General features: G+C 36.6%; 1 protein-coding gene across 1 annotated transcript in view; it reads left to right on the forward strand.

The window, feature by feature from the left end:
- The window catches only part of Ssu72 (Ssu72 CTD phosphatase), a 75,216-nt gene that overhangs the window by 43,082 nt on the left and 6,826 nt on the right, over positions 1 to 25,308 (forward strand). Inside the window, exons 4-5 of the mRNA XM_090388032.1 lie at positions 4,639 to 4,778; positions 17,516 to 17,634. Coding sequence (XP_090244158.1) covers positions 4,639 to 4,778; positions 17,516 to 17,634 — 259 coding nt within the window. The remainder of the gene's footprint in view (positions 1 to 4,638; positions 4,779 to 17,515; positions 17,635 to 25,308) is intronic.

The following is a 25,308-nucleotide window of genomic DNA, read 5'->3' on the forward strand; positions in this document are numbered from 1 at the left end:
GCACCTGTCAGCTTCTGCACCACCACTGCCAGGTTTAATTTTTTGCAGGTTGTTTAGTGATCTCTGCTTTAAGGAATAGCAAGTTTTTATGTCAATGCTATTATATAAATAAATAGTTTTGCTTTGGAGAATTTTGGAGTATATTGATTGTGTGAGAATTTATATTATGGCAGAAAAATCTGAAATAACTTAGGAACCCTAATCCATTATCAAATTGGTGTCATAGTAAAAAAGTGGTTATTGTTAAGATTTTTTTTTTTTATTCAAAAATATTAATCATACATAAAGAAATTATCAAAGTGAATTTTAATTTAGGAATGTTTTCATAAAGATATTGATTTTGCATGCACTGAAAGGTTACTGATCTATTATCCAAATCCATGTTAAAAGTTTACATTGTAATCTATAACCCATGCTGGCTTCTAATGTATTGCTACTACACAGGCAAACCTATGTAGTATGGCTAAGCAAATGGCCATATAGTGTAAGTCTGCATTCTAAATATATATTGCCAATATCTTTCTGTAACAGAACTTGTTCTTTGCACTGACTGTAGTTTGAATTTTCTCCAGTCTCCGAAACTTGTCTTCGTTGTGCCATGAAGTTGGTTAACTGGTGATGTAGTTATGTAGAAAACTTGCTTTACCTTGGTTTGTACTCATTACAACTTGATATTTAAAATGACAATTCTTATTTAGTTTGTACAATCCCATCTAATTACAGTATAATCTTACTAATTTGTCACCTGCTTTGTTTGCCACTTGTTTCAAAATGTTTTTCTGAATCTTGACTCCCCCCACCCCTTTAATTCATCTACAGAACATATAGCTCGGGTAATTCATTACCATCTGTACAAACTTAAGTTAATTACAAATCTTAAAAGTTCCAAGATGGTTTCATTGTGTAAGCAAGATTATTCAGCAAAGGTAAAGAAAGCCTGCACGGAAAGCATGCAAAAGTTCGATGAAATTTACCGGTAAAAGTACTTTGCCATAATGGCATTTGTATTGTTGCTTGCTCAGTAAACATACAGTGGGTGTTATCGGTAAGGAGTAGAAATTAAATCCCATGGGAGATTGAAACCCTCCTGAAGTGGAGGGGATAACCTGACCTTTTTTCTTTAGAATCACTAGTGGATAAATTTTTTATTAAGAAAAAAAAAAGGCAAAGGAAGCTCACACGAGAAGCACAGCAAACTTCGAAAAAGTTTACCGGTGAAACTACGTTACGAACCTTTTTTATGATGCCAGAACTTCCAGTATGACTCTGTTCATAATTCAATTAGTGATTTAAAGAAAAAAAGTCAGATTACCACCCCCACACGGCCTCCGTAGCCCAGTGGTCAGGAGAGGAAGTGCAGTAGCACATGGTCTTTGAGTAGACCGGGGTTAAACCCCCTGACTGCTGAATATGGTCGATCTGCCAACCCGCACTGGACCAGCGTGGCAGATTATGGTCCATTTCCCTCAGCATGAATTGTTGAGGAGGCTTCCATCCTGCAGTGGGTTGATAATGGATGCACTTTACTTTTTTTTTACTTTACTTCAGGAGGATTTCAAACTCCTGTGGGATTCAACTTCTACTCCAGACCGATAACACCCACCGTCTGTTTACTGAGCGAGCAACAATACAAATGCCATTACGGCAAAGTACTTTTACTGGTAAATTTCATCGAACTTTTGCAGGCTTTCTTTATCTTAGCCGATTATTCTTCAGAGTTTGTTTCCTTTTGGAAGCTTATTAAATGTGTTGCACTAAGCACATACACTTTTCAATGTAGTATGATTCTCAACAGTACCACAAGTTGCAGTAGTGAGACAGTATCTGGGCCATCAAAGAAAAAGTATTTATTATCTTTATTAGGCAAGCAATAACTTAAAGAAATGTTTCAGATTATCAGCAGTACTATAAAGCTGCAGAAGTGTGATAATGCTTGGGCTGTCAAAGAATATTCATCTTATCTTTATCAAGAAAGAACTGAGGTTTGAGTATTTGGAATTATCTAAAGAACAAAACATCCTTAGACAGCTTTGAAGCATTTTTTCATCAAAAGGAAATGTGACATTATTTACTTTTCCAGCAAATATGACATCTGCTTTACAACCATTGTATTAAGAAGTCATACAAAACTGTTTCAACTGTAAGGGGTTAATGGAAGATCTGATAACTACTGTGAAAACTAAGAGCTTCAGATAACTCTGCTGTTGTCTACATCCACAAAATTGGAATAAAGTGACAAGTGAAATGATTGAATATTTTCAGGCATGCTGGATTTAAACATTTCTGTCAGAATGACAAAGAACAAACATTTAGTGTTTTACTTGAAATGTTGCCTTAAATGGTTAGTCTTGCAGAGAAATTGTAAAAAGATTATGAATGCATTGACAGTGCTATAGTTTTGTCTCACATGGCCATTGGTGATGTTAAGCAAAGTTGTTGATTCATGGTGTGTTTGTTAAGAGGACAAAAATAATCAGCTGTGAGTAGAATGATGCAATTAATACTTTAACAATTGGAAATTTGGTGATTGTTGATAATAATAATCTGAATTGATTTGTTTTGGGGGGAAATAGAATCAGTACACAAACTTTCATACATATGCAATTTGTATTCTTAAGACAGTTCAAAATATGTAATACATCTTGAGTCAACTTGAAATTGAAATCAAACTGTTTGAAACTGAATAAATATTTTTAGAACTATACAACGTATCCGAATTCTGAGCTCAGAAATGTATGTGGCATTGCTTACTTACAAAAACAATACTTCTAGTATTGGTACATGTTTTAGGAATTGAAATAACCTGATGGTTTTCTACTTTTTCCTACAGGATGTCTGAAATCTATGGTTTATAGCTGAAAACCAGATTACATCACTGAAGCAAAGCATTAAGAATGCATACCCTTTAGATCAGTGTTTCTATCTTAAGAAACGTTCAAGAAAAATATTTATGCAAGAATTCGTATGTATATGAATGTTAATGGCAATCAATTTGAATAATAAATGAATTTATATTGTTTGATTTCTCTGTGGTTCTCAATTTCTGATACACCCTATACACTTATTTAGAACTGCAGTAAAAATGGTGGAGAAGACACTGCTTCCTGCGAATATCATGTGATCAGCCACATCTAGTGTAGCCCACATCTATCCATATTTAGACATCTCAAGTGTCACATTGTGTAGTGTGTGCACACACCATATTCTTATCCTTTAATTTATTCTTATGTCCATATTGCATCCTTTGTTCTGAGATGTTTAAATGGTTACATTTGAGAGAAACATGCACTTTGACATATTTCAGTTAGTACTGCCAATCTTATTCATATGGAATGCATTAAACACACACACACACACAGCTCCGTGATTTCCTTTAAATTTCTCTTCATAGTAGCCTTGCTACCTTACATGATATGTTTTGGGTCTCTTTGTTTTATAATCTTCCAGCTATGGTTCTGGTGTATGCACAAACATATGCAGATTTTAAGAGCTCTTAACAATTTGTGTTCTTATTAGTGATGAGCATAATCATGCAGAATCCAACATAGCTTGCTTGAAAAACTCTGAAATGAGGTGAAGTATCTTTGATCTAGGAAAATACAAAAAAATTTTATCAGTTTCCTTTTGGTTAATCATCAATCCAATTGAATGATGGTGTGGACTTCATTGAGGTTTTAATAATTTCAGGATGTTAATGGGTGAACATCTTCAAAAATTTCTCTTCTGAAGCATTTTAAACCACTTCAGTTCTTTTTTTTTCTGTTTTTTTTTTCCCATCATATCATCAGCTCAACAAACGAAGTATTCGACATGTTTTAATGGTTTACTTTTCAAGTTGAAAAAAAAATTTTATGTTGGCACATTTGTTTCAAATTTCACAAATGAGAAAAGCAAGTGCTTACTCAAATCAGCTTTCTGATAGACTGGTGCATGACAAGTTAAAACTTGGTGTCTGCATGATCAAAAGATGTTAACTCTGCCACACATTCATGAATTACAAGATCATTTTCAAACCTTGTATTATTTTTGCTTTGTCAGTTACTGTATTTAATACATAAAATATTGTACATAACACATTAATCAGTTATGCATATTCCCATAATGTATTCTAATAATAATAAAAAAAAAAAAAAAGCAAATTATCTGTTGTGAATGGGATCATAGACTAATCACTTTTACCATATGAAATAGATAACATATATCTTCACCTGATTATTCTACCATTTCTCAGTACACAATAAATGGACTGCAGCATAGTGAAGTCAAAACATAAGTGATCCATCTGTTCTGTATAATTTTGTACAGAATGAAATATCATGTACTCTATTCACTCTAATTTTAATCCTGAGAAGGGTTAGTAAAACAAATGAAGAGAATTTTCACTGTTATAAAGAATTCCAGAATTAGGGGCCATAAATTTAAGTTATAGGAGATGTTTAGACTTCGTTGTAGGAAGTTTTCTTTTAGCTAGCAAGTTGTTGATTACTGGACCAAGCCTCAACTACCTTTGCAGGTATTTAAATTTTTTAAATAGTACTTTGAATTTATTTGCTACCTGAAGTGGTAATAGTGTATTTTTTAATGCTCAAATGTACTGCTAATTTAAAAAAAAAACCACCCTTTCCTATATAAAATCAGATATACCCAAAATGGCATTTTGCACATGTTGGACAGGAATAGGCGAATTAAATCTCATCCAGAACGGTTTCAAAGTTGTTTTGAAAAATTTGATGTTATTTTTACAGCTGAAGAGAGAGTATATGACCAAGTAGTAGAAGGTAAATTCATATATTGTTTATATCACATACTTTATATATAATGTATGTATTTGATAAAGATTGAAGTTGCAGCAGTATTACAAATATATAAAACTAATACAAGTCATTCCAAAAATGTCCCACAATATCTTTACAAAACTATATTTTTACAGCATTATTGCTTATACACTATTGGTACATCCTTTGTTTCATTTATGTTAATGACATTGTCTTTGCACAAGTGGTGTTGCTATACCAGTCATCAAAACAGTGCTAGCTCTGTGAATGTCTGTCAGAAGCAGTATGCCATTATTGAATTCTTCTTGAGAAGACTATTGAAAACATCAAGAAGAAACTACAAAAGGTATATGGGAATGATGTTGACCACAGCACAATTGCCTGCAGAAGATACATGCTGATCTGCACGACAGTAGTTAAAGTTGGTCTAAGGACATGTTATCTACTTCACACTTATATACCTTTCCCCTCGACATGGGCACCAGCATATAGTGAGGAGATCTCCCAGTGATGCTGCTGGTCCTCCAGATTGGCATCACTGGGATTCAACACCTACAGCCTGAGTTGCAGGCTGCCACTATAAAAATATGGCATATTTGCCATGCGCAGCAACTCATGGAAATTCAGAGAGGACACCAATTTGCTCCCCCCTGCTTCAACAAGGTGGGTGGTCCGGCGATGACTCTCCAGGTTCAATCAACCTGCAGGAATAATCCATGCTGAAGCCATGTCCCTAACCTCATGGTCTAAGGGACAAGATTCAGGCTGGCAGAGGTATCACTCTGGCTTCCCACTCAAGCACACGTATTGCTTGCTGGAGTAGTGGGCATCCCTTTTGAACTCTGTGGTGGGTGGGGAGCCTGGCCACTAAAACAAAACAAATAACATACAAATCCTACCAGAAAACAATGACTTCAATAGTAATACTACCATGAAAAACACAAACAGGACTTGCACTGCTTCTTGGCAATTTGTTGCAACAGCAAAAAAAAAAGCCCATAGGGAAAATGTTGCCTTTAGTCGAAAGGATTGGCAATCTCTCCAAAATCACTTAAATGGCTGTTCTTACAATATTTTAATAGAAATATTGTCAGAACAGCTGCTTTGAGCAACTAATCCATATTCCCATCAGGGGAATTAAGATTAGTCACCCCCCCACACACACACCATAAGACTAAATTCATCTCTTAGCATGATCTCCAAATGAAATCTTGTAGTACCAGAAGAAGAAATTTATTCTGAACCGAAATCACAAGGGGTGACAGCTGTAAGACTTATCCTTATTTTTGGCTGACTGTCTCCTAATCCCATTACAACTGGATTCCTGCATTGCTCAGCAAGGCCATTTGTACCAAATACCACTGGGGTGCTTTAAGTGCCAAAAATATGTACACTCATAAATGGCATATCATGGTGCTCTTGCAAGTGCTTGATGTGGTACAAAAGACTACAATGATAGGGTGTTTGGCTACAAAACCTATATACATCAACTGCCAAGGAGTCATTCCCAGCATTCCTTGCGCATCAGCTCTGCCCGAATCACTACTAAGAAAATCTGTTATTTGGAATAGTGTGTCACATGTACTGAAAATGCAGTAAAATGTAAGATTTTACTGCATTTTCACTGCACAAAGTACTTTTTATACTTTAGCTTTTAATTTCCTGCACTAAATGCAACTACTGCACTAAATCCACCACTATTCTAAATAAAGAAATGAAATTAAGTGTTTCATATCATGGTGCACACACACACGTGCAATATGTAGCTGCAAAATATTACTTCTCTAAGCTCAGGAAATCAAAAATAAAACTTAACTACAATATAAAAAACTACGTGTACCCCATACGCACGAAAGATGTTTTATATGAAAATATCCTGGCTTGGATGAGGTTAAAGGGTTTTATGAATGAAAAGAATCCGAACACGTTTAACATTTTAATGCCTTTTTTTTCCCCCGACAGTTTCTTCAATTTGAGGTTGCAATACATCTTCGATAGGTAAATTACTTTTCTTTAATTTTCTTCCTTCATACTGAAGAGCATACCAGTGGTGGAAAGAAGAAAAAGAGATAGAGATTCAAGGTGGCTCAATGTATCCTATCAGGAGGCAAGGAAAGCACTTAAGTTAATAAATAGTAACAAGCCCTTATGCTGAGGAAGTTGCAGGGAAGCATTACATTGGGATGCAAACTGAAATGACTGTTCCATGAAAATCAATCGCTCCAATTGTATGCTGGTTATTGAGCTCTCATACACCCACTCAAAAAAGTGGCCACTCCCATCCAGTACTTCCTAGTGCTCCACCACTACCAAAACAAAGTGGTAAAGAGAAAAAAACAAAAAACCTGGAGTGGCCCACAACATAAAAACAAATGTATATTGAAGTTAGATGTACTGCACAACTTAGTCCTGGAATTCTTCACAGAAGAAGAAATGGACACAGGCCAGCATCCTTTCTTTTCAAAGAAGGGTAAATCTAGAACTGAGAAAAATCCTTCAGCCCTTTGAAAGTTCACAGATGGAGCCAGCAAACCTAAATAATGGTCCCATTCAAATTCTTACAGTGGATTTCTGTCAAAATAGTGACATTAAGGCCCTCCTATATGAGCATCACCAACTTGCTTTTGCTTATAGATGTATTTAAATGCGAACGAGGACTCATTTGCATAATTACAATTATTCAAATAGGATGGACTTGCCCATAGAGGTGTCACCATCTTTACGACTAACTGTAACGCTTTTTGGCCCTTGTCACCAACATAGAGGCAGTAGCAGTTTGCTCTACTGTAAAGTTCTTCCTAACTGTCTGCTCTATTTTCCACCTGGAACAACACCACCTAGGCAGACCCCTGATACCTCATTAAAGCAGTTACCTTCCCATTTTTTACTACTAGGAGGTTTAATGAACATAATACACTGGGATAGTCCTGATATCAATGGAAGGGGTTGGATTTGAGCATATGCTTGAAAGCAGTGACATTGGCCCTTCTAAATGTGAGTTCTAACACCTTCCACATACCTACTCTTACATTTACTGTCAATGATCTCTGTGTGCTCCCCTTCTCTCTGGCCCCGAGTGCCAAGCGATAGTGACAAGCGATTTTCTCAGTGATTTATAGAGTGCTCTTATTAAAGAAAAAGTTTTATTTGTTTTCTAGTGTTTTTTTCTATTTCATTTACTTCCAGTTCTGTGCTTAAAGTATTAAGTAAGAACACAGAAAGGAAAACAACATTTCTTTATTTAGTATATATATTTTACTAATAACGAACAACTAACTTCTACAACTGCTTGGTCACTGGTGGCACTGCTCCTGCCTCCACGTGGCAGGGCCGGTAACCTGGGGGATAAGACAACCCCCGGGGCTAAAAGGTGCAGAGATGGAAACAAGTGACTTTCCACGCTTAGAGCCGAAGAGCTCTCAATTAAATGACACACATGACTCCTCTATCTCAAAGAGAATGAAGAAAGACACTGGCAGACAGGAATTACCAGCCTTCCTGATTATACATTCTCTGTCAACGCAACCTGTTGGCAAGCTCTCCCCCTTCACCATTCAGAGATGCCTCGAATATGCTGCAGGTTCACCAGAAATGGTGAAACGTCTTCAATCCGGAGATTTGTTAATAGAGACCACCAATTCTAGACATTCTGAGCTACTACTACGTCTGACATCCTTGAGTGGAATCCCAGTTCAAATCACACCACTTTCAATTCTTCAAAGGGAGTGATCACTGAATGGGATTTATTGAACGTCCCCGAAGATGAAATAGTTCAAGCACTTAAAGAACAGAACATCACTCAAGCAAAAAGGATCATGATCCGAAAAGATGGCAATTTAGTCCCTACCCGGAGTATAATTTTAACATTCAGTTCTCCAAATCTACCATCTTCAGTCAAGGCAGGATATTTATACTGTCGCGTTCGGCCCTATATCCCGAACCCTCTAAGATGTTTTAAATGCCAGAAATTTGGCCATTCCCAGATAGCATGCCGTGGAGATGCAACTTGTGCAAACTGTGGGTGTAAAACTCATACACAAACAGAATGTAAGGCACCAACTCCACAGTGTCCAAATTGCAAAGGCAACCATCCCGCTTATTCCAAAGACTGCAACCTCTGGAAGTTGGGGAAAAAAATACAAAAATATAAAATTGAAAATAAGGTTTCCTATCAAGAGGCAAGAAAACAAGTAAAATTAAGTATGCCAAAACACACCTATGCTACTGCTACTCACAGTCACCAATCAGTAGCATGTCAGACTGAAGTGACCATTCCTCCAGACACATCGATCTCCAACTGGGCTCGGTTAGTCCTCTCTGTTGAACATCCATCTCCACCAAACGCAGTAGACCAATGCAGTAATACACCACTAACAGTTCCATCCCAGAGACATCCCCGTTGTCAAGCAGTAGATAATTTACAGAAATCAGATTCTGTTCCCAACCATGGAGTGGATAGTACACGACAATCCTCTAAACAGCGATCACTTTCCGCTGATTTGTAGCATTCAAACCACCCATTTCAAACAAAAACTCAATGGAAATTTTCCAAAGCAAACTGGACAAAATTTACCAATCATGTATCTTTTGATGAGGATGTCATTACGTCTTTTCCTATTGACGCTGCCACCGAATATATTACAAAGCAGATACTAACAGCTGCAACAGCCACCATCCCAAAGTCTCAAATAAGAAACCATCGGCATACCAATCACTGGTGGAATGGTGATTGCGAAAAAGGAAAAAAAAATTGCAGCATGGAATACCTTCCGCAAATATCCCACCACTGCCAACCTTATTAACTACAAGAAACTGAGAGCCAAAGCTCGTTTCATCCGGCGAAAAGCTAAAAAAGATTCATGAGTAAAATTCGCCTCCTCAATCAACAAAGATACTGATACCCAAATAATCTGGGAAAAAATAAAAAAGCTAAGTGGAAAATATCATGTATCACCATCTCCCCTTCCCACTCCCCTGGAATGGGAAGGAGATCTCCTCTCCTGAAGAGATTGCCAATGCCTTAGGAACTGTGTTCTGTGAATTATCTGCCTCAAGCGCATATCAACAGTCTTTCCAAAATATTAAAGCCGGAAATGAGAAAAGGAAACTGAACTTCAAAGCTGCATGCCATTTACCCTATAACCAACCATTAACAATATCTGAACTGAAAGAAGCTATGTATAGCTCAAGAAACAGTGCTCCTGGCCCTGACAGAATTTACTATATAATGCTTCAACATCTCAATCAGAAATCACTATCTTTATTGCTTAAACTTTACAATCGGATATTCTCAGAACATATATTCCCGACCTCCTGGCAACATTCTTATATAATAGCTATACCGAAACCTGGAAAAGATCACTTGATTCCACACAACTATAGACCAAGTTCTCTTACCAGCTGCTTGAGTAAGATTTCGGAAAAAATGGTTCACCATCGTCTCACATGGTATCTTGAATCCCGAAACATAATCAGTAATAATCAGTTTGGTTTTCGAAAGAATAGATCATCCCTAGACCTCATGACCAAAGCCGAATCCAACGTAAGAAATGCATTCATCAGAAATCAACATCTCGTCGTGGTATGCCTTGATATAGAGAAGGCTTTCGATACCATATGGCGATACGGCATCCTAAGAGATCTCCATTCTATTCATATGAGAGGGCACTTACCATATTTTATTCAAAGCTTTCTTCGACACAGGTCTTTCCAAGTTAAGTACCGGCAGGTTTTATCTCAAACATATATACAAGAAGGAGGAGTCCCACAGGGCTCTGTTCTTAGTGCCACTCTGTTCTCACTACGAATAAACAATATTACAAACTGCATTCCAAACACTGTTGACTCATATCTCTATGTGGATGACCTTACCATATCCTGTCATTCCCAGAATATGAACTATGTCGAGAGGCATCTACAAATATCCATAAACAACATTGAATTATGGATGGCGCAAAATGGATACAGACTGTCAAGCCACAAATCAACAGCCATACATTTCTGCACAAAGCACAGAATGCATCCTGAACCTAAGTTGCACTTAGCCAATCACCCTATACCAATCGTGAACAGTATTCGTCTCCTAGGGTTAATTTTTGATAAGAAATTAAATTTCCAAGAGCACATAAAATATCTAAGAACCTCTTGCGCAAGGAAAATGAATATACTCCGGGTAATCTCCAGTACATCTTGGGGTGCAGATCGCCATACCCTCCTCCACTTGTATAAGTCCCTAATTAGATCTCGGCTAGACTACGGAGCACCTGTTTATGACTCAGCTAGGGAATGCACCTTAGCGCATCTTGCGCCCATCCAACATTCGTCTCTTAGGATAGCCCTAGGTGCATACAGAACATCACCGGTTCAAAGTCTTTACGTTGAAGCTCACGAACCTCCACTTAGCATCAGAAGAAAAATGTTACTGATGAATTACTCAGCTAAAATTAAAAGCCTGCCTACTCATCCTGTTTGGCCACTGCTGCATGATCCTCTGTGGAAAACCCACTATACAAATAAACCCAGAACAATTCAGCCTGCTGGTATCAGACTACAGATTCTAGCAGAAAGCTGGAACATCCAATTTGATAATATCCTCAGAGAATCAAAAGATCCAGCTCCCCCGTGGTCTACTCTCACTTCCTTTTCATGAATACCTTGAGCAATGGGGTAAAAGTTCCATTGCAAAGATTAACATCCAACAACTACATTAAGCTCATACACAAAAGTACCCTGAATTCACCAAGATCTATACTGATGGTTCAAAGTCTGACAATCAAGTGGGTGCAGCTGCTGTCTTCCCTAATTCAACTATCTCATTTTCACTTCCAGTCGAATGTAGCAGTTATACCGCTGAGCTTCATGCCATTAAGCTTGCTCTGAAAAATATCTCACTGCTGTCAATAAATAAAAGTATAATATATGCTGATTCACAAAGTGCTATTTTAGCTTTGGAAGGCATTCCTTCTCCTACCAATCCTTTATTAAAACTCATAAAACATAAGCTGATGCAGCTTATGTTTTATGAGTAAACATAAGCTGCATAAAACACAAACTGTTATCTTTTCTTGGGTCCCAGGCCACAGTGGTATTCCAGGAAATGAATGTGCAGATGATACTGCAAAGCATCCTTCTAATATAGGCTCAACAAATGATCTAGTCCCATATCCTGATTACAGACACAAAATACAGAGAACATGCATGGAACAATGGACACTTCTGTGGAAAATGCAAACAAATAACAAGCTATTTCAAATAAAATCTGAACCAGAATTATGGACTTCTAGCCTTCGTAAAAATAGAAAAGAAGTAATCTTAGCCAGAATCCAAATAGGTCACACGCACCTCACACATCTCTATCTGCTTACAGGGATGATCCTCCTCAGTGTGCAAACTGCTCGCAGCCACTTACAGTAAAACATATACTTGTTGAATGTAGCTTGTTTAATAACACCCGACGATTGGCTTTTAGTTCCATCTCAGATCTGCAACAACCTCTGTCTCTCAATAGCATCATAGGTAAAGAAGCAAATCTCTGAATTATTTCTCTATTTAAAACAAATTCAAGTGTATGATCGTTTTTAACTGCTGTACAAGCAGTTCCCATCAATTGATTTGGGAGGTGCAATATGGCCTAAGTTGCCCTTGCACCAAAAACAACAACAACCCCTTCTCTCCTCCCTATATGTATATGAAAGGTTGGAGAAAACTTACAGTAATGATCACTTCCTCATGCAATTCATTCATCCTTTGCAGTGGGAGCCCATGTGAGCCATCAAGAATACCATGATGGAACATCAAGAATACCATGATGGATCACATGACATCCATTATGAGATGTTTAATGGGACTCTTGGACTAATTGTATGCTTTCCCCCAAACCAGGGAAGGATCCAAAAATACCAACAATTACCATCCTTTTGCTCTGACCAGCTGCTTCTGCAAGATCCTGGAAAGAATGGTCAAAGCTTGCCTTATGTGTTATTTGGAAGCTAACAATCTCTTTTCCCGGACACTGTGGCTTCCAAAGGAACAGGTCAGCATACAACCATATAACCCCTGGCACCACCATGCCGTGACGGGATTAATTGTATGTCTATCATTGCTGCAATTAAAGATTCTAATCTGACTGGAATCATTATTCATGGTGCTTTCCTAAAATGAGAGCACTTAGTGTTGGTTTTTTTTTAGTTGGAAAAAATGTATAACATGACTTAGATTTGGAATTTTAAAGAGCATAACGCTGGTCTTAAAGCACATGTTGCCCTTTTCATTAAAAACTCCCTCTCAAACTAGTCATTCCAAGTTTGTGAAGGATCCTCTCTCTCCCAGCTGTTTTGCCGGGGGGGGAGGGAGTTCCTCAAGGATCACTTCTAAGTGTTACACTTTTTGTTATCAAATTTAATTCTGTTACTGAACAATTTCCTCCAGTTGTATCACCCTCTTCATTGATGACAGCATCTTTTCACAGTCCCAGTATAAGATTAATCAAAAGGCAATTGAAGCCTGCCGTTGACCTCAACCCTTGGGAAATGGCTAATGGGTTCAGGTCTTCATTCCAGAAGACCATTTGTATCCACTTTTGTCACTAGCAGAACCTTCATCCTGAACTGGAACTGAAGCTCAGACAAAATGATCCCAGTAGCACTTGAAACAAAATTCCTGGGACTTATATTGATAAAGTTGACATTTCTTCGACACATCTATCAACTTCCAACAAAGTGCATGATGGGGCTGTACATATTACAGGCCATATTCTCTAACAAGTGGGGTGCAGACTGTTGCACATTACTTCAACTGTATCATGCACTTATGCATTCTGAACTAGATTATGGGTCTCAGGTGTATGCATCAGCCAGAAACAGCATATTGTGTTGCTTGACCTAGTCCACCATCAGGCCATTTGTATTGCTACTGGAGCATTTTAAACATCTGTCCAGAGTTTATATGTTGAAGCAATTGAGTCATCCATGTTTCTTCGACAAAAGCAATTGTCATTACAGTACATCTTTAAACTAAAATCCCTGCGGACCACCCCACGTGGACATTTCTTTTTGAGTTGTATTAGGAAAACTATAACAGCTGTAAGACTGTCAACTGTCCCTTTGGTATTTGTGTCCAACAGCTACTAAAAGAATTGAACATCATGGTAGACAATGTAGCTGAGTAATCAAGGCAACTACTTCCACACTACCATGCTCAAGTGCCATTATACAACTTCTCTGTTTAAAATTGAGGAAAGGGTCACCACTCCACTTTCTCTACCTGTAACTCTGTGCTGTCCACTCAGCTAAATACTCACTTCTTTCCAATCTTCACTGATGGCTTGAAGTTAAGAGTCATCTGTTGAGTCTGCTGCCATCATCCTAGATAACACTATATCTAAGAAGGTTCCCCATAAATGCATTATATACCGAGCAGAGTTGTATGCTATAGAGGTAGCCTTGGACCACATTAAAACCCACATTACCAAAGTTATATGCAAACTTTAAGTATATGACAGGCTTCATCAGGGATGAGATATAATCCTTGTCCATTCTTGACCCAGGTCTGGCAGATGTTGCATTTTCTTTCTGAATGTTCATTTGACATCAGTTTCTGCCAAATCCCAAGCCACATTGGGATCATGGATAATGAACAGGCAGATGCTGCAGCTAGATTACAACCTCAGAACAAATGTAGCCTGTTAGTTCCCCATACAGACTATAGGCAAGTGAGCAATAGATTACTCTCCAGTGGCAGCAATCATGGCATGGAAAGGTCATAAACAAGCTATATTAGATAAATGTTCAACAATATTTGTCATTTCTGCAGATAATGTTCAAATGTTGAACATATTTCTGGTTTGTAAAGTTGTCCAGACTTTTTTTTTTTTTCATTAAGATATTATCTCTAGTCTTTCATATTTGAATAACATCTACCACAGTGGATTTTGGAAGGTTCAAACAAGTTATATTTGCATGTATGGAAAGGTTGGCAGCCAGCCACCATCCCACTTTGAAAGTTTATTCGTCTGTGATCCACATTGGCTTCTAATGTGTTGCTACTGTAGTCTCATAGGGTTTATGTTTGCATGTCTGAACAAATATGCATGCATGCACGGCGGAACTTTCATAGTACACAGTATTTGTGCAGGGGTGTCCAAATCCTTTTTGGCCATATTGTGTGTTCTTGGATAGCAATTTTTGTACTGGTTATGGACTACACAATCAATATTTCCATGATTAGGATCAGCAGATGGCCAGATTAAACTCTGGAAAAAAATGCAGAATTAGATTTATTGAATGACTGAGCACTTGAACTGTAATAATAGAGGTTATTGTTGAAAAATACTTTTTCGACAAATGATCACAAAGTGTGTATAATATCATTATTAATCAGAGCTTTCTAAATTGCCTTTTAATGTATATTTTAATCAATATATTTTTGATGTGAAAACATCTTTGGCGGCACCTACTAAATTTCGGACTGTAGTAAAACCAATTTGTGACGATTTTGCTATGTGGAAATGTCATTTAACATCGTTTCCATTACGGGACTAAAAGAAATGACATTTCGTTAGTAACCTTAACAGAAATGACGTCATTTTCATTAAGGTTACTAATCTTCACATTTCTTTTAGATACTTTTATTTGTATATCTTGGTTACGAAATAAGAGCTTTTGTATTGTAAATATTCTATTCGTCATTCACAAATTTCCATAATTTCAGCTGGAAGACAAGATACAATGGATTTGTGATAACTGAAGTAACAGACGCATGCTTGTGACTGCAATGTATCTTAAAACCTCTTAAAAACAGTGTCGATTCATGTACCTGATCTTGTAGTGAAAATTGAGAGATTAGTGTTTATTGTGAAATCGAAGATTTCTTGCAGGAGTATAATTAATAGTTTACTTTCTTCCAGTCTGAAGTTAACGTTGAAATCTCTGCTTGTGATCATAGGTATTTTATGTAAATCTTTCTTTAACAGTGATGCACCTTGAATTGAGTACAGCAGCAAAATGAATGAAGTAAATTATATCCTGTACACTGAATGGACAGAAATCGTGGGATACCTACGTAATAACAGGTAGGCCCATCTTTCACCCAGATAAGGGTAGTTGCACGGCGAGGCATTGAGTCCACTAGTTCACAAAAGCGTTCCACGTGTATTTCCATCCATGCTTGCTGTAATGCTGTCCATAATTCCATTGCATTCCTGGGTGGAGAATCCAAAGCTCAAATGGATCTTTCCACAACATCCCAAAGATGCTCCACAACGTTCATATCCAGTGAATGGGGAGGCCATTCCATGGTGGTAAAATCTGTGGAATTCTCTCCAGACCATGTTCTAGTCACCATGGCTGTGTGGAGAGGCACATTGTCCTGCTGGAAGAGTCCATTGCCTTGTGGATGCATGATGACCACGAAGGGATGCAGGTGGTCTGCAAGGATGGGCAAGTAACCTGGACCATTTACAGATACATCTAGACTTACCAGAGGTCCCAACTTGTGTCAGTTGAACATGCCCCAGACCATTACTGACCGCCCACCTGCCTGAACAGTTTCTTGTTGACAAGACGGGTGCACATAGCTTCGTGCATTTTCTGCCAGATACACACCCTCCTATCCACTCGAAATAACTGGAAACTTGACTCATCGAACCAGGACACCCATCTCCAATCATCCAAGGCCCAGTGCCGATGTTCTTTTGTCCAGTGGAGGCATAACGTCTTGTATTGTGGCATTAGCAATGGGACTCTGGTGGGTCGATGGCTCTCAACCTATTGCAACTAATGATTGCCTGCTGGTCTTGGTGGAGGCATTTGTGGCACCTCCCTCATTGAAGTAGGCAGTGATTTGTAACACTGTCACTCTTCGGTTGGCTGAAACAATGCAAGACAGACATCGACAGCCACATTCATCCACTACCTTTCTCTGCCCACAGTGCTGTCCACGATGAGATGTTATTCCAAAAATGGCGTATTCTCATACACTCCTGATACTGCCGAACGGGGATAGTGCAATTTCTGCACCACCTCTGCGATAGTGACCTGTGTGTTGGGCACCCACTATTATCCCTCTTTCAGAGTTTGTTAACTGATGATGTTTTTCCATACTAACATCAAATTACTGTCTATATGAATGCAGTGATGCAGTGTACCTATATACCTGCCAAGCAGTGGGTTTGTCCACAAGCAAGAGGGTTAACCACGTCGCCCAGGAACCAGGTATCCCATGAATTCTGTCCTTTCAGTGTATATCACTGTTAGGAGATAGACACTGAAAGACAACTGTTGTAAGTATCACTTGGCCGTTGGGTAACAAGCACTCTGCTGTACATATATTGCCAATGGGCCGAACACTGACTCCGTTCATGACTTCAGTTCTAAATTTGTTCGATTTTTAAAACGGTACTGATTTTCATCAAAGATGTTTTCACATAAAACATCTTTCGTGTGTACGGAGTAAATGTGCAGTTTTCTTTTTTTTTTTTATATTATTTCATTGTAGATCAGTGAAATTGATCTTTCATCTGGAAGATGACTATTTTAGCTTGTGCTTTGATTTTATTTTGATTACACTGTTCATAAGTGTTATTAATTTGTTTAATTCTTAGTATTTTCATGTGTATTAGGTTAATTTTCTATAGGATGTTGTATGTAGTTTATAAATAAATTGATACATTTTTAAATGCAGTATTCTGTGTATTTATTTCCTATCATATTTTTAATATTAACAGCTTTAATAATAATTTCCAGAATTGTCTAAGCGGTCACCAGTAGAGAACAGTGTAGTTCACATTATTAATATTGATATCCAGGATAACCACGAAGAGGCAACTATAGGAGCTTTTTTGATATGTTCGATGGTACAAATGGTAATCTTTTTATTCTTTTTTATAAAAAAATTTACAAAACGTTTAGTTAAAAGGATAGTTGTAGACTTGCATATAAGAAGTTTTCTTTTATGGAAATAGTTATTTACAATCATTGCAAGCCCTATTAGGATCTATTCCTATGTACTGTCCTTAGTAGCTAATGCGCCAATAAAACCAAACCAAATCCTATGTACTGTAAATTTGGAATTGGGTCCTGACAAGGCTTTTATTGACTGTAAATATATTCTAAATGGTTATGTGGTGCTTACAATTGGCTTGTTCGCTGTCTTGTTTTAAGATGGCAGTTAAATAAAAATGCTGCCCCCACACTCATGCGTTCTAATTTGATTAATATTTGGTTACAAACATGAATTATGGTATAATTTTAGTGGTTATCATCTTGTTTTAAATACAGTGAATTGAAATAAAAATACCATTAGAATAATATAGAATCTCCCCTCCCCATTCTCCCTTTCTGTATCAGCCAGCTTTTATCAATTTTTTTAAAGAATTTTAATAAGTTTATTTTTTTCATATAAGCATTTTTTTCCTTGGTAAAAACTTAACTGAATGAACTTTACTTTGAATACTTGCAACTGTGATCAGTACAGTTGGTAAAATGAGGTCACAATGTTTTAATTCATCCCTCTGGCTCTAGCCAAAATGTATTTTATTTATTGGAATGTTGTGCAGTATAAAAGTTAAATTCTCTCTTTTGGCAGAGAATATGTTTGTTTTCTAGCAGTGCACACAATTCATTCATATAGCAGGATCATGTGATCTCTGACAGAATTAAAATAAGTAGATAACACTGATATTGTTTAATGCTCAGTGGAAACGAATAGTGGATAATGGAGCAAGTTCATTTGTCACCTCTTACCAATGGCAAATTTCCTAGCCCATGCTTGGGCAGCTTGAGATTATTTCTAAGTTTGGTTACCATTTACTAGTGAATGTAATCTGTAGGTATTGTGTATATGTTTTGTTAAACATAAGTACTAAAGATGTGGTTACATTCTTTCACAGTTGGTAAAAAAACTTTAATTATTCAAGAGACAGAAAAATTGATAATCATTCTGCTCAAAATAAATTCATTTTTTCTTTTTTGTGTTCTAAAAAATACCTACATGGTAACGGGTAGGCCAATCTTTCACCTGGATAAGGGCAGTCGCATGGCGAGCATTGAGGATGGATGCAGGATATTTGAAAAAATGGGTATTTTAATTTTTAAGTATCAGTATGCTCCCATGTTTTTAAAGTTAGAAAAGTGATAGCCTGTTTTTAGCAGAGTGCAATTATTTATATCTATTTGAAATCTCCAACTACACTGTCAACTCAGAATGTGGAGAAGGCAACAAAAAGTACATAATTTGTCTCAAAAATGGGAATGCATGTTAGCAGCAGTGTATTTTCCCTTTATTTTGGTAGAACAAAATCTTATGACTGCAACAAGTCATGCTTGTTGCTTATTTAGAAAAATACTTTCAAATATGAATTGTGATTCAAAGGTTTGGTTTGAAAAAAGATTTGATGGAAGAAGGATTTGAAGGATTCTGGCAGGATGAAAATAACTTCTGTTTTGAACCAAGTGGCTTCTGATGTAACTACTGGAATTATGCACATTTGCAAAATGGATCGTGTTCTGTTTCAGTTGATAGTAATAATGATAGAGATTTAAAGATCTATTCCATTATGATAATAAAATGCAAAGTGTAATGAACTGATGTTTTACTTTGCACAAATTCCTTAGAAATTATTCTTCTGATAGGAATATGAGAACGTGTTTTCGGAATTAGTAACACCAGAAGTTACTAATTGAACACTGGTATAAGCAATCTGTATTGCTATTATGATAGGCCATAAAAATGGCATTGCGTAAATATTAAATGAAAGCAAAAAGGAGTTCATTGTAATTATAGGCTGTCCAATAAATTAAATTAAAGGGTAAAATGTTTGCACTGGATTAGCCAGCAAATTGTTAATCACTGGAATAAGTTGAATGGTTGGGGCTTAACAGCTTGGAGAAATTCAAAGATTAGCAGGATAGGTATCACCTATGTGAGGGAGCTTTGTTGGTATACTTTATTTTTATTTATTTATTTTTAGTTTTATTATTTTTTTTTGCTGGTGCACCAGAATCCTAGAACCTCCTCGCACCACATGACTAATACTAATACAAAATGTTGCAGCAAAGTTTGCCAGTTAAATTGCACAAAATCCTTGTGGCATTTTATTATTAAAAAAATTCTAAAAGAAAGTCTGTTTCAGGATCTTCATGACAGTCTATCGAGATACTAAAAAAGTGAATTAGGATTGCATTCCGTAGTTTGTACTGAAGCAACGTTAATCGCACAAAGTGAAAACGCAATATTGCTATCCATCTGAAACTTCTAAAAACATTGTCAACCTAGTGTTATTCTGGTGTTTATTCTGGCCATGGGCTGGATTCCAGCAGCAAGAAAATTTTTGTTACATCATGCCTACATGATGCAACAGAAATTTTATTTTTTAAAATTTGCTGTTCCCTAGAACAGCAAATTTTAAAAAATAAAATTCTTCCAGAGTCACAAACTAAATTTGTTTGTTTCTTCAAGTTTGGACAAGGCATATTATATATATTTTTCTTTAGTGTTGCACCTGTATTTGCTAAAATTAACAGATATCTCTTAATACAGTAGTGAGTATGTTGGTCAATCCAATGCATAAAAAAATTAGTTTAAAAATTAAAATATCTATTAGAATTCATTATGAATTTTAATAATTCTATTAATGTATATTTGATGCTTGATCTGCATTAATGATAAAAACAGACTAGAAATAAGGCTAAAACATGTCAGAGCCATACAAAATGTAACATGTACCATTTGTGTAACTTGTTTTTGCTCTGGTATCTCCTGATATTTGCAGAATTTTGGTTTGAATTCTAATTTTTGAATTCAAAATTTTTTTATTTTATTTTTTTTTTATTGTGGCACTCCTACTACCAAAATATGTTTTTCATTCTTATATGCAATATAGTGTTAACATTAAGAATAGTATTAAAAATTGCATAACATTTAAGCTATACCTTACCTTTATTCCAAATATATTGAATAATTAATTCATTTGATATAACAGCACTCTTTATTTTTTTTAACTTTCTCACTAGAATGAGGATTTTCAAACTTATGGTCCCAGAACCTTTTTACAAAGATACATCTTTGGAATCCTTCTGTAAAACCATAATATCTTCTAGAAATAGGAAACAAATTAATGAAACATTTGCAGAAGTTTTGCAAATGTTTAATTAATGAACAACTAGGAACCTTTTCTGAATCCCAGGTCTCCAGAATAAGGTCTGCAGACCTTGTTTTGAAAACTTTGGCTCTAGATAGTTTTGGATATTTTTTAATTTGTACTAAAATACACATCCCCCGACTTATGTAAATTCAACTTTACATAAGTTTTTGCCGGCCGGTGAAAACTGAAAAAAAATATGGAGATGTATTTTGTGTGCCATAGGAATAAATGGAGGTATTGTGAAAATAGTGTAATTGAACCCAATAACACTTTTTTTTTGGTAATTCGTTCCAAGGCCTCAGAAGTTGAAATTTCACTATATAATAAACTATTTAAATCTCTAAAGGGTCATTTTTGTAATGGAAATTGTATTAGTTTTATATAAATTTGTCAAATAAGCACAGCACAAAAATCACTAACTAAAGGATGCATAAACAAAACACGTGGCCAACATGTTTACAAATGCCGCTATTCACTGAGAGGAAGGGCTAGAGAATGCACTACACTTTCATCGTTATCATATGTTCCATTATAAGAATCAATTTTGAATGCCTTCATGATATTTTTCTAAAGCACGTCTTTGGAAGTCATGACCATAACACAATAAAACTCGATCTTATTGCATTTGTGATAATACTGATAATTGGAATTGCGTGGATTTTTACGTTATTATGGTGAAATGTGTTTCTCCTTCACTGAAATCTTCAGTCGTACAAAAAACATAAATAAATTTTCAGAATCTTCTCTTCATTCCTATTTACTTATTACAATGATGAAGAGAAAGCGACCAATGGAAAGTGCATGTGGTGGCAGTGCTATGAAATGAAACAAAATTGATTTAGAAATGAAGATGAAAATAATTAAGAAGTAAGAAGCAGGACAAAGTTTGTATCTATTGCATGGGAATTAGGTCTTGCTGCTTCAACAGTGAATACTGTTTTAAAAGACAGTGTGCGTATAAAAAGAACATGTTAAAGGATCAACACATTTAAGATCAACAGTGATCACAAAAAGCGTTCAGGTGCTATATCGAAGATAGAAAAGCTATTAATAATATGGATGGAAAATCAGATTCAGAAGCAAATGCTCCTGAATCTAATGGCCATTCAAGCAAAAGCATTTATGAAGATATTGAGGATAAGTGTGGCAAACTCCAAGCCAAGTTCATGGCAAGCAACGGGTGGTTTAATAGGGTTAAGCAACGCACAGGTGTCCACAGTGTTAAAGTAAAATTTTTGTAATTTTTACTGTCCATGGCATGAAAAAAATGGAATAAATAATTCCATTTAAATGTTAGTCAAACATTTTTTTGCTTTAATCAAATCTGCTGTGCATAGTTAAGAGTGCTGCATAAGCCTTGAAAGAAATTTGACTTACATAGAGTTCTGCAGAATGCAACCCTTACATAAGTTGGAGAGCTGTGTTGTTAATATATCTCAAACCTCATCCCAGACTTTTTTTCATGTTATCTCTCTTTTATTAAACAATGATAGTAAAATCTTTCTCTTGCATTAAAAATATCATGGTGTCCCCAAGTGGATTCTGTGGATCCTTGAGTTCCACAGAACCCAGTTTGAAAACATACAAGGTCAGACAATTAAGTTTTGAGACCAAAATCTAAAAATTTATTTTTAGTGGTACAAACATGAAACAGCTAAAGTTTCAAAGTAATTTGACATATTTTGACTTGTGAAGTGTATACAGGGTCAGATTAATTTGATATATTTTGGCCCCCTAATTCAACATTAGTCCACCATATCTGCCACTGATTGAAACAGCTTCTGAGGTCATCAACTATAAGGTCCTTCAAAATTTGTTTTATGTTCATTTTGATTTCCTCCGCATCTGTAAAATGCCTCCTTTTCAGATAATTTTTTAATTTTGGAAAAGGCCAAGAATTGCACTTCACCAGATCTTGGTGAATAGGGAAGGTGGTCCATGACTGTAATTTGTTTCTGAGACAAAAAATTCGGAAACAATCAGTGATAAGTGCACCAGATCATTATGTTGCAAAATTCATCTACACAAGTCTGGCCTTTTTCTTTCAACTGCTGCTTGCATTCTCTTCAGCACTTATGGGTACAATTTCTGATTGACCATACATGCCTCCAGCACAAATTCGTAAAGAATGATGCCTCAAATATCAAAAAAAAAAAAAAAACCAGATCAACATCTTTGTTTTTAACTTTGACATTTGAGGTTTTTTGGTCTGGGAGAGTTTGTTCTCCATTCCATTAATTGGCATTTTGTTTCAGGATCCTACTGATATCACCAACTTTCATCCCCTGTGATAACACAAGTCAAATAAATTTTTTCGATCCATTCACAAAATTCTTTGCACAAGTCAGTCTCTGTTGTTTTTGTTCCCGCATCAACAAGTGCAGAATTAATTTTGCCACCAACTTTCTCATGCCCTATTTTTTGTTTAAAATTTGAACTGTTTCCTGTTCATGTAGAGTTCAGCAGCCAACATGGCACATTAACTGATGATTGAACCTCACCAGTGTTGCAAGTTTCTTAACATTTTTGCCCAACTTGGTAACCAGTGCACCACCACATCATTCATAGTCTTCCCCTGCTTCTCTTCCTTCATTAACCTTTTGTGCCACTTTGCAACATTACTTTTAGGCATGGAGGGCTCACTGTATTTTTTTATCATTTCCAGTGTTTACATGGGTGTCTTACCTAGTTTAACACAAAATTTCACATTTGTTCTTTGCTTCATCATTCTTTCCATTTTTAATGCCTAAAAAATTTATACACATGCAACTTCACAAAGCTGTTATTCACCTACTAATAAAACGTAGCTTGTGCAAGGCTCAAGGGGTAGAATTTTTTTCAGCCTGGTCTGTACTTGTTAACAGGAGAGACTGCTTCTACAGGGATGGGATACAGTTAAATAGAAAGGATGCAAGAATGTTTGCTGATGCTATCGAGGCAGTGTTAGGTGGGTCGGGAAACTGCTAGATTGGGGGGATACAAGGACTAATAGATTAACAGTAGCCACTGGCAGAGGTGAAAGTGATTCTTGCACTGCTTCTATTGGAATGAGCAGCAGCCTGGAAAACAAGATGCAGGATATTTCAGAGACTGTTGGGAGTCATTGCAGTACAAGTAAACACATGAGTTGTGTTAGGGTAGCTAAGAATAGGAACAGGTTCATGTATTGTTGTGTGCACACCAATGCTAGGAGTTTGGTAAATGAATTTGAGGTATTCCTCAAAACATCAAAGGCAGATATTGTTGGGATATCAGAGACGTGGTGTCTCACAGATATAAGGAATGCAGAACTGGAATTTGGGGAGTACAATGTGTACAAAAAGGATAGGAAGGGAGGAGGGGTTATGCTATTAGTTAAGAAACACAAAATCCAAGGAAGTGAAGCCAGTCGACATCGCTGGACAGTGCAGTGTCGAGTCAGTTTGGTGTGACATAAGCATTGGGAGATCAAAATTGAGAGTAGGAGTGTGCTATAGTCCTAATGACTCTGATGAGTGTAATAAGAAACTGTACAGGGAAATAGTGGGCCAGTAAATCAGAGAGTCTTATAATGGGGAATTTTAATTTCCCAGATATTGACTGGAATTTGTGGGTTGGGCACTCACACACTAGCAAGCCTTTTGTGGATTTATTGCATGATTGTTTCTACATCAGCATGTTTGGGAGGCAACTAGAGGGAGTAATACTCTTGATCTGATTATCAGTAGTGATTCTTCATGCATTAAGAATCTGCAGATAAAGGAACCACTAGGTGGCAGTTATCAGTGTGATGAAGTGTTACTCAAAGAGATAACTACCATCAGGGTTAAAGGGAAAGATTTTTGTCTCAGACCATTGTAAAGGCGACTATGATGGTCTGAGACAGTATTTAAATTCTATGCAGTGGGACCAACTGATGATGTTACCAACAGCAAATTCAAAATGGAAAGCATTCAAAGAACTTATCTTGGAAGCTACAAGGCTTTACATACCAACTAAGAAATATTGTTCAAGGTTTAGGCCTAAATGGATGTCAGATGAACTAATGAGACATATGGCAGAGAAGAAAAATGCATGGGATACATATAAATTAATGGGTGACATGGAAGCCTATGATTGGTATAAGCTGGTCTGTAACCAGGTCACAAAAGAGATTAGGCAGGCAAAGGCAGATTATGAGAAATCCTTGGCAAAAGGATGCAAAGAAAAACAGAAAAGAGTTCTTTAATTATGTATACTCTAGAAGGAAGGGGATGAATCAGATTGGTCAACTTGATATCAATGGTTCAACTGTTGATGATCCTGCTCAGGTCGCTAACAAACTAAATGGATATTTTGCATCGACATTCAAACATGACGAGTTATTCAGCGAGGGGAATGCCAGAGGTGTATTCAACTCTGGCAGTAAGCTAGATA

Source organism: Mastigoproctus giganteus, chromosome 13 (genome assembly GCF_048544385.1).
Source record: "Mastigoproctus giganteus isolate SK-2022 chromosome 13, ASM4854438v1, whole genome shotgun sequence".
NCBI lineage: Eukaryota > Metazoa > Arthropoda > Arachnida > Uropygi > Thelyphonidae > Mastigoproctus > Mastigoproctus giganteus.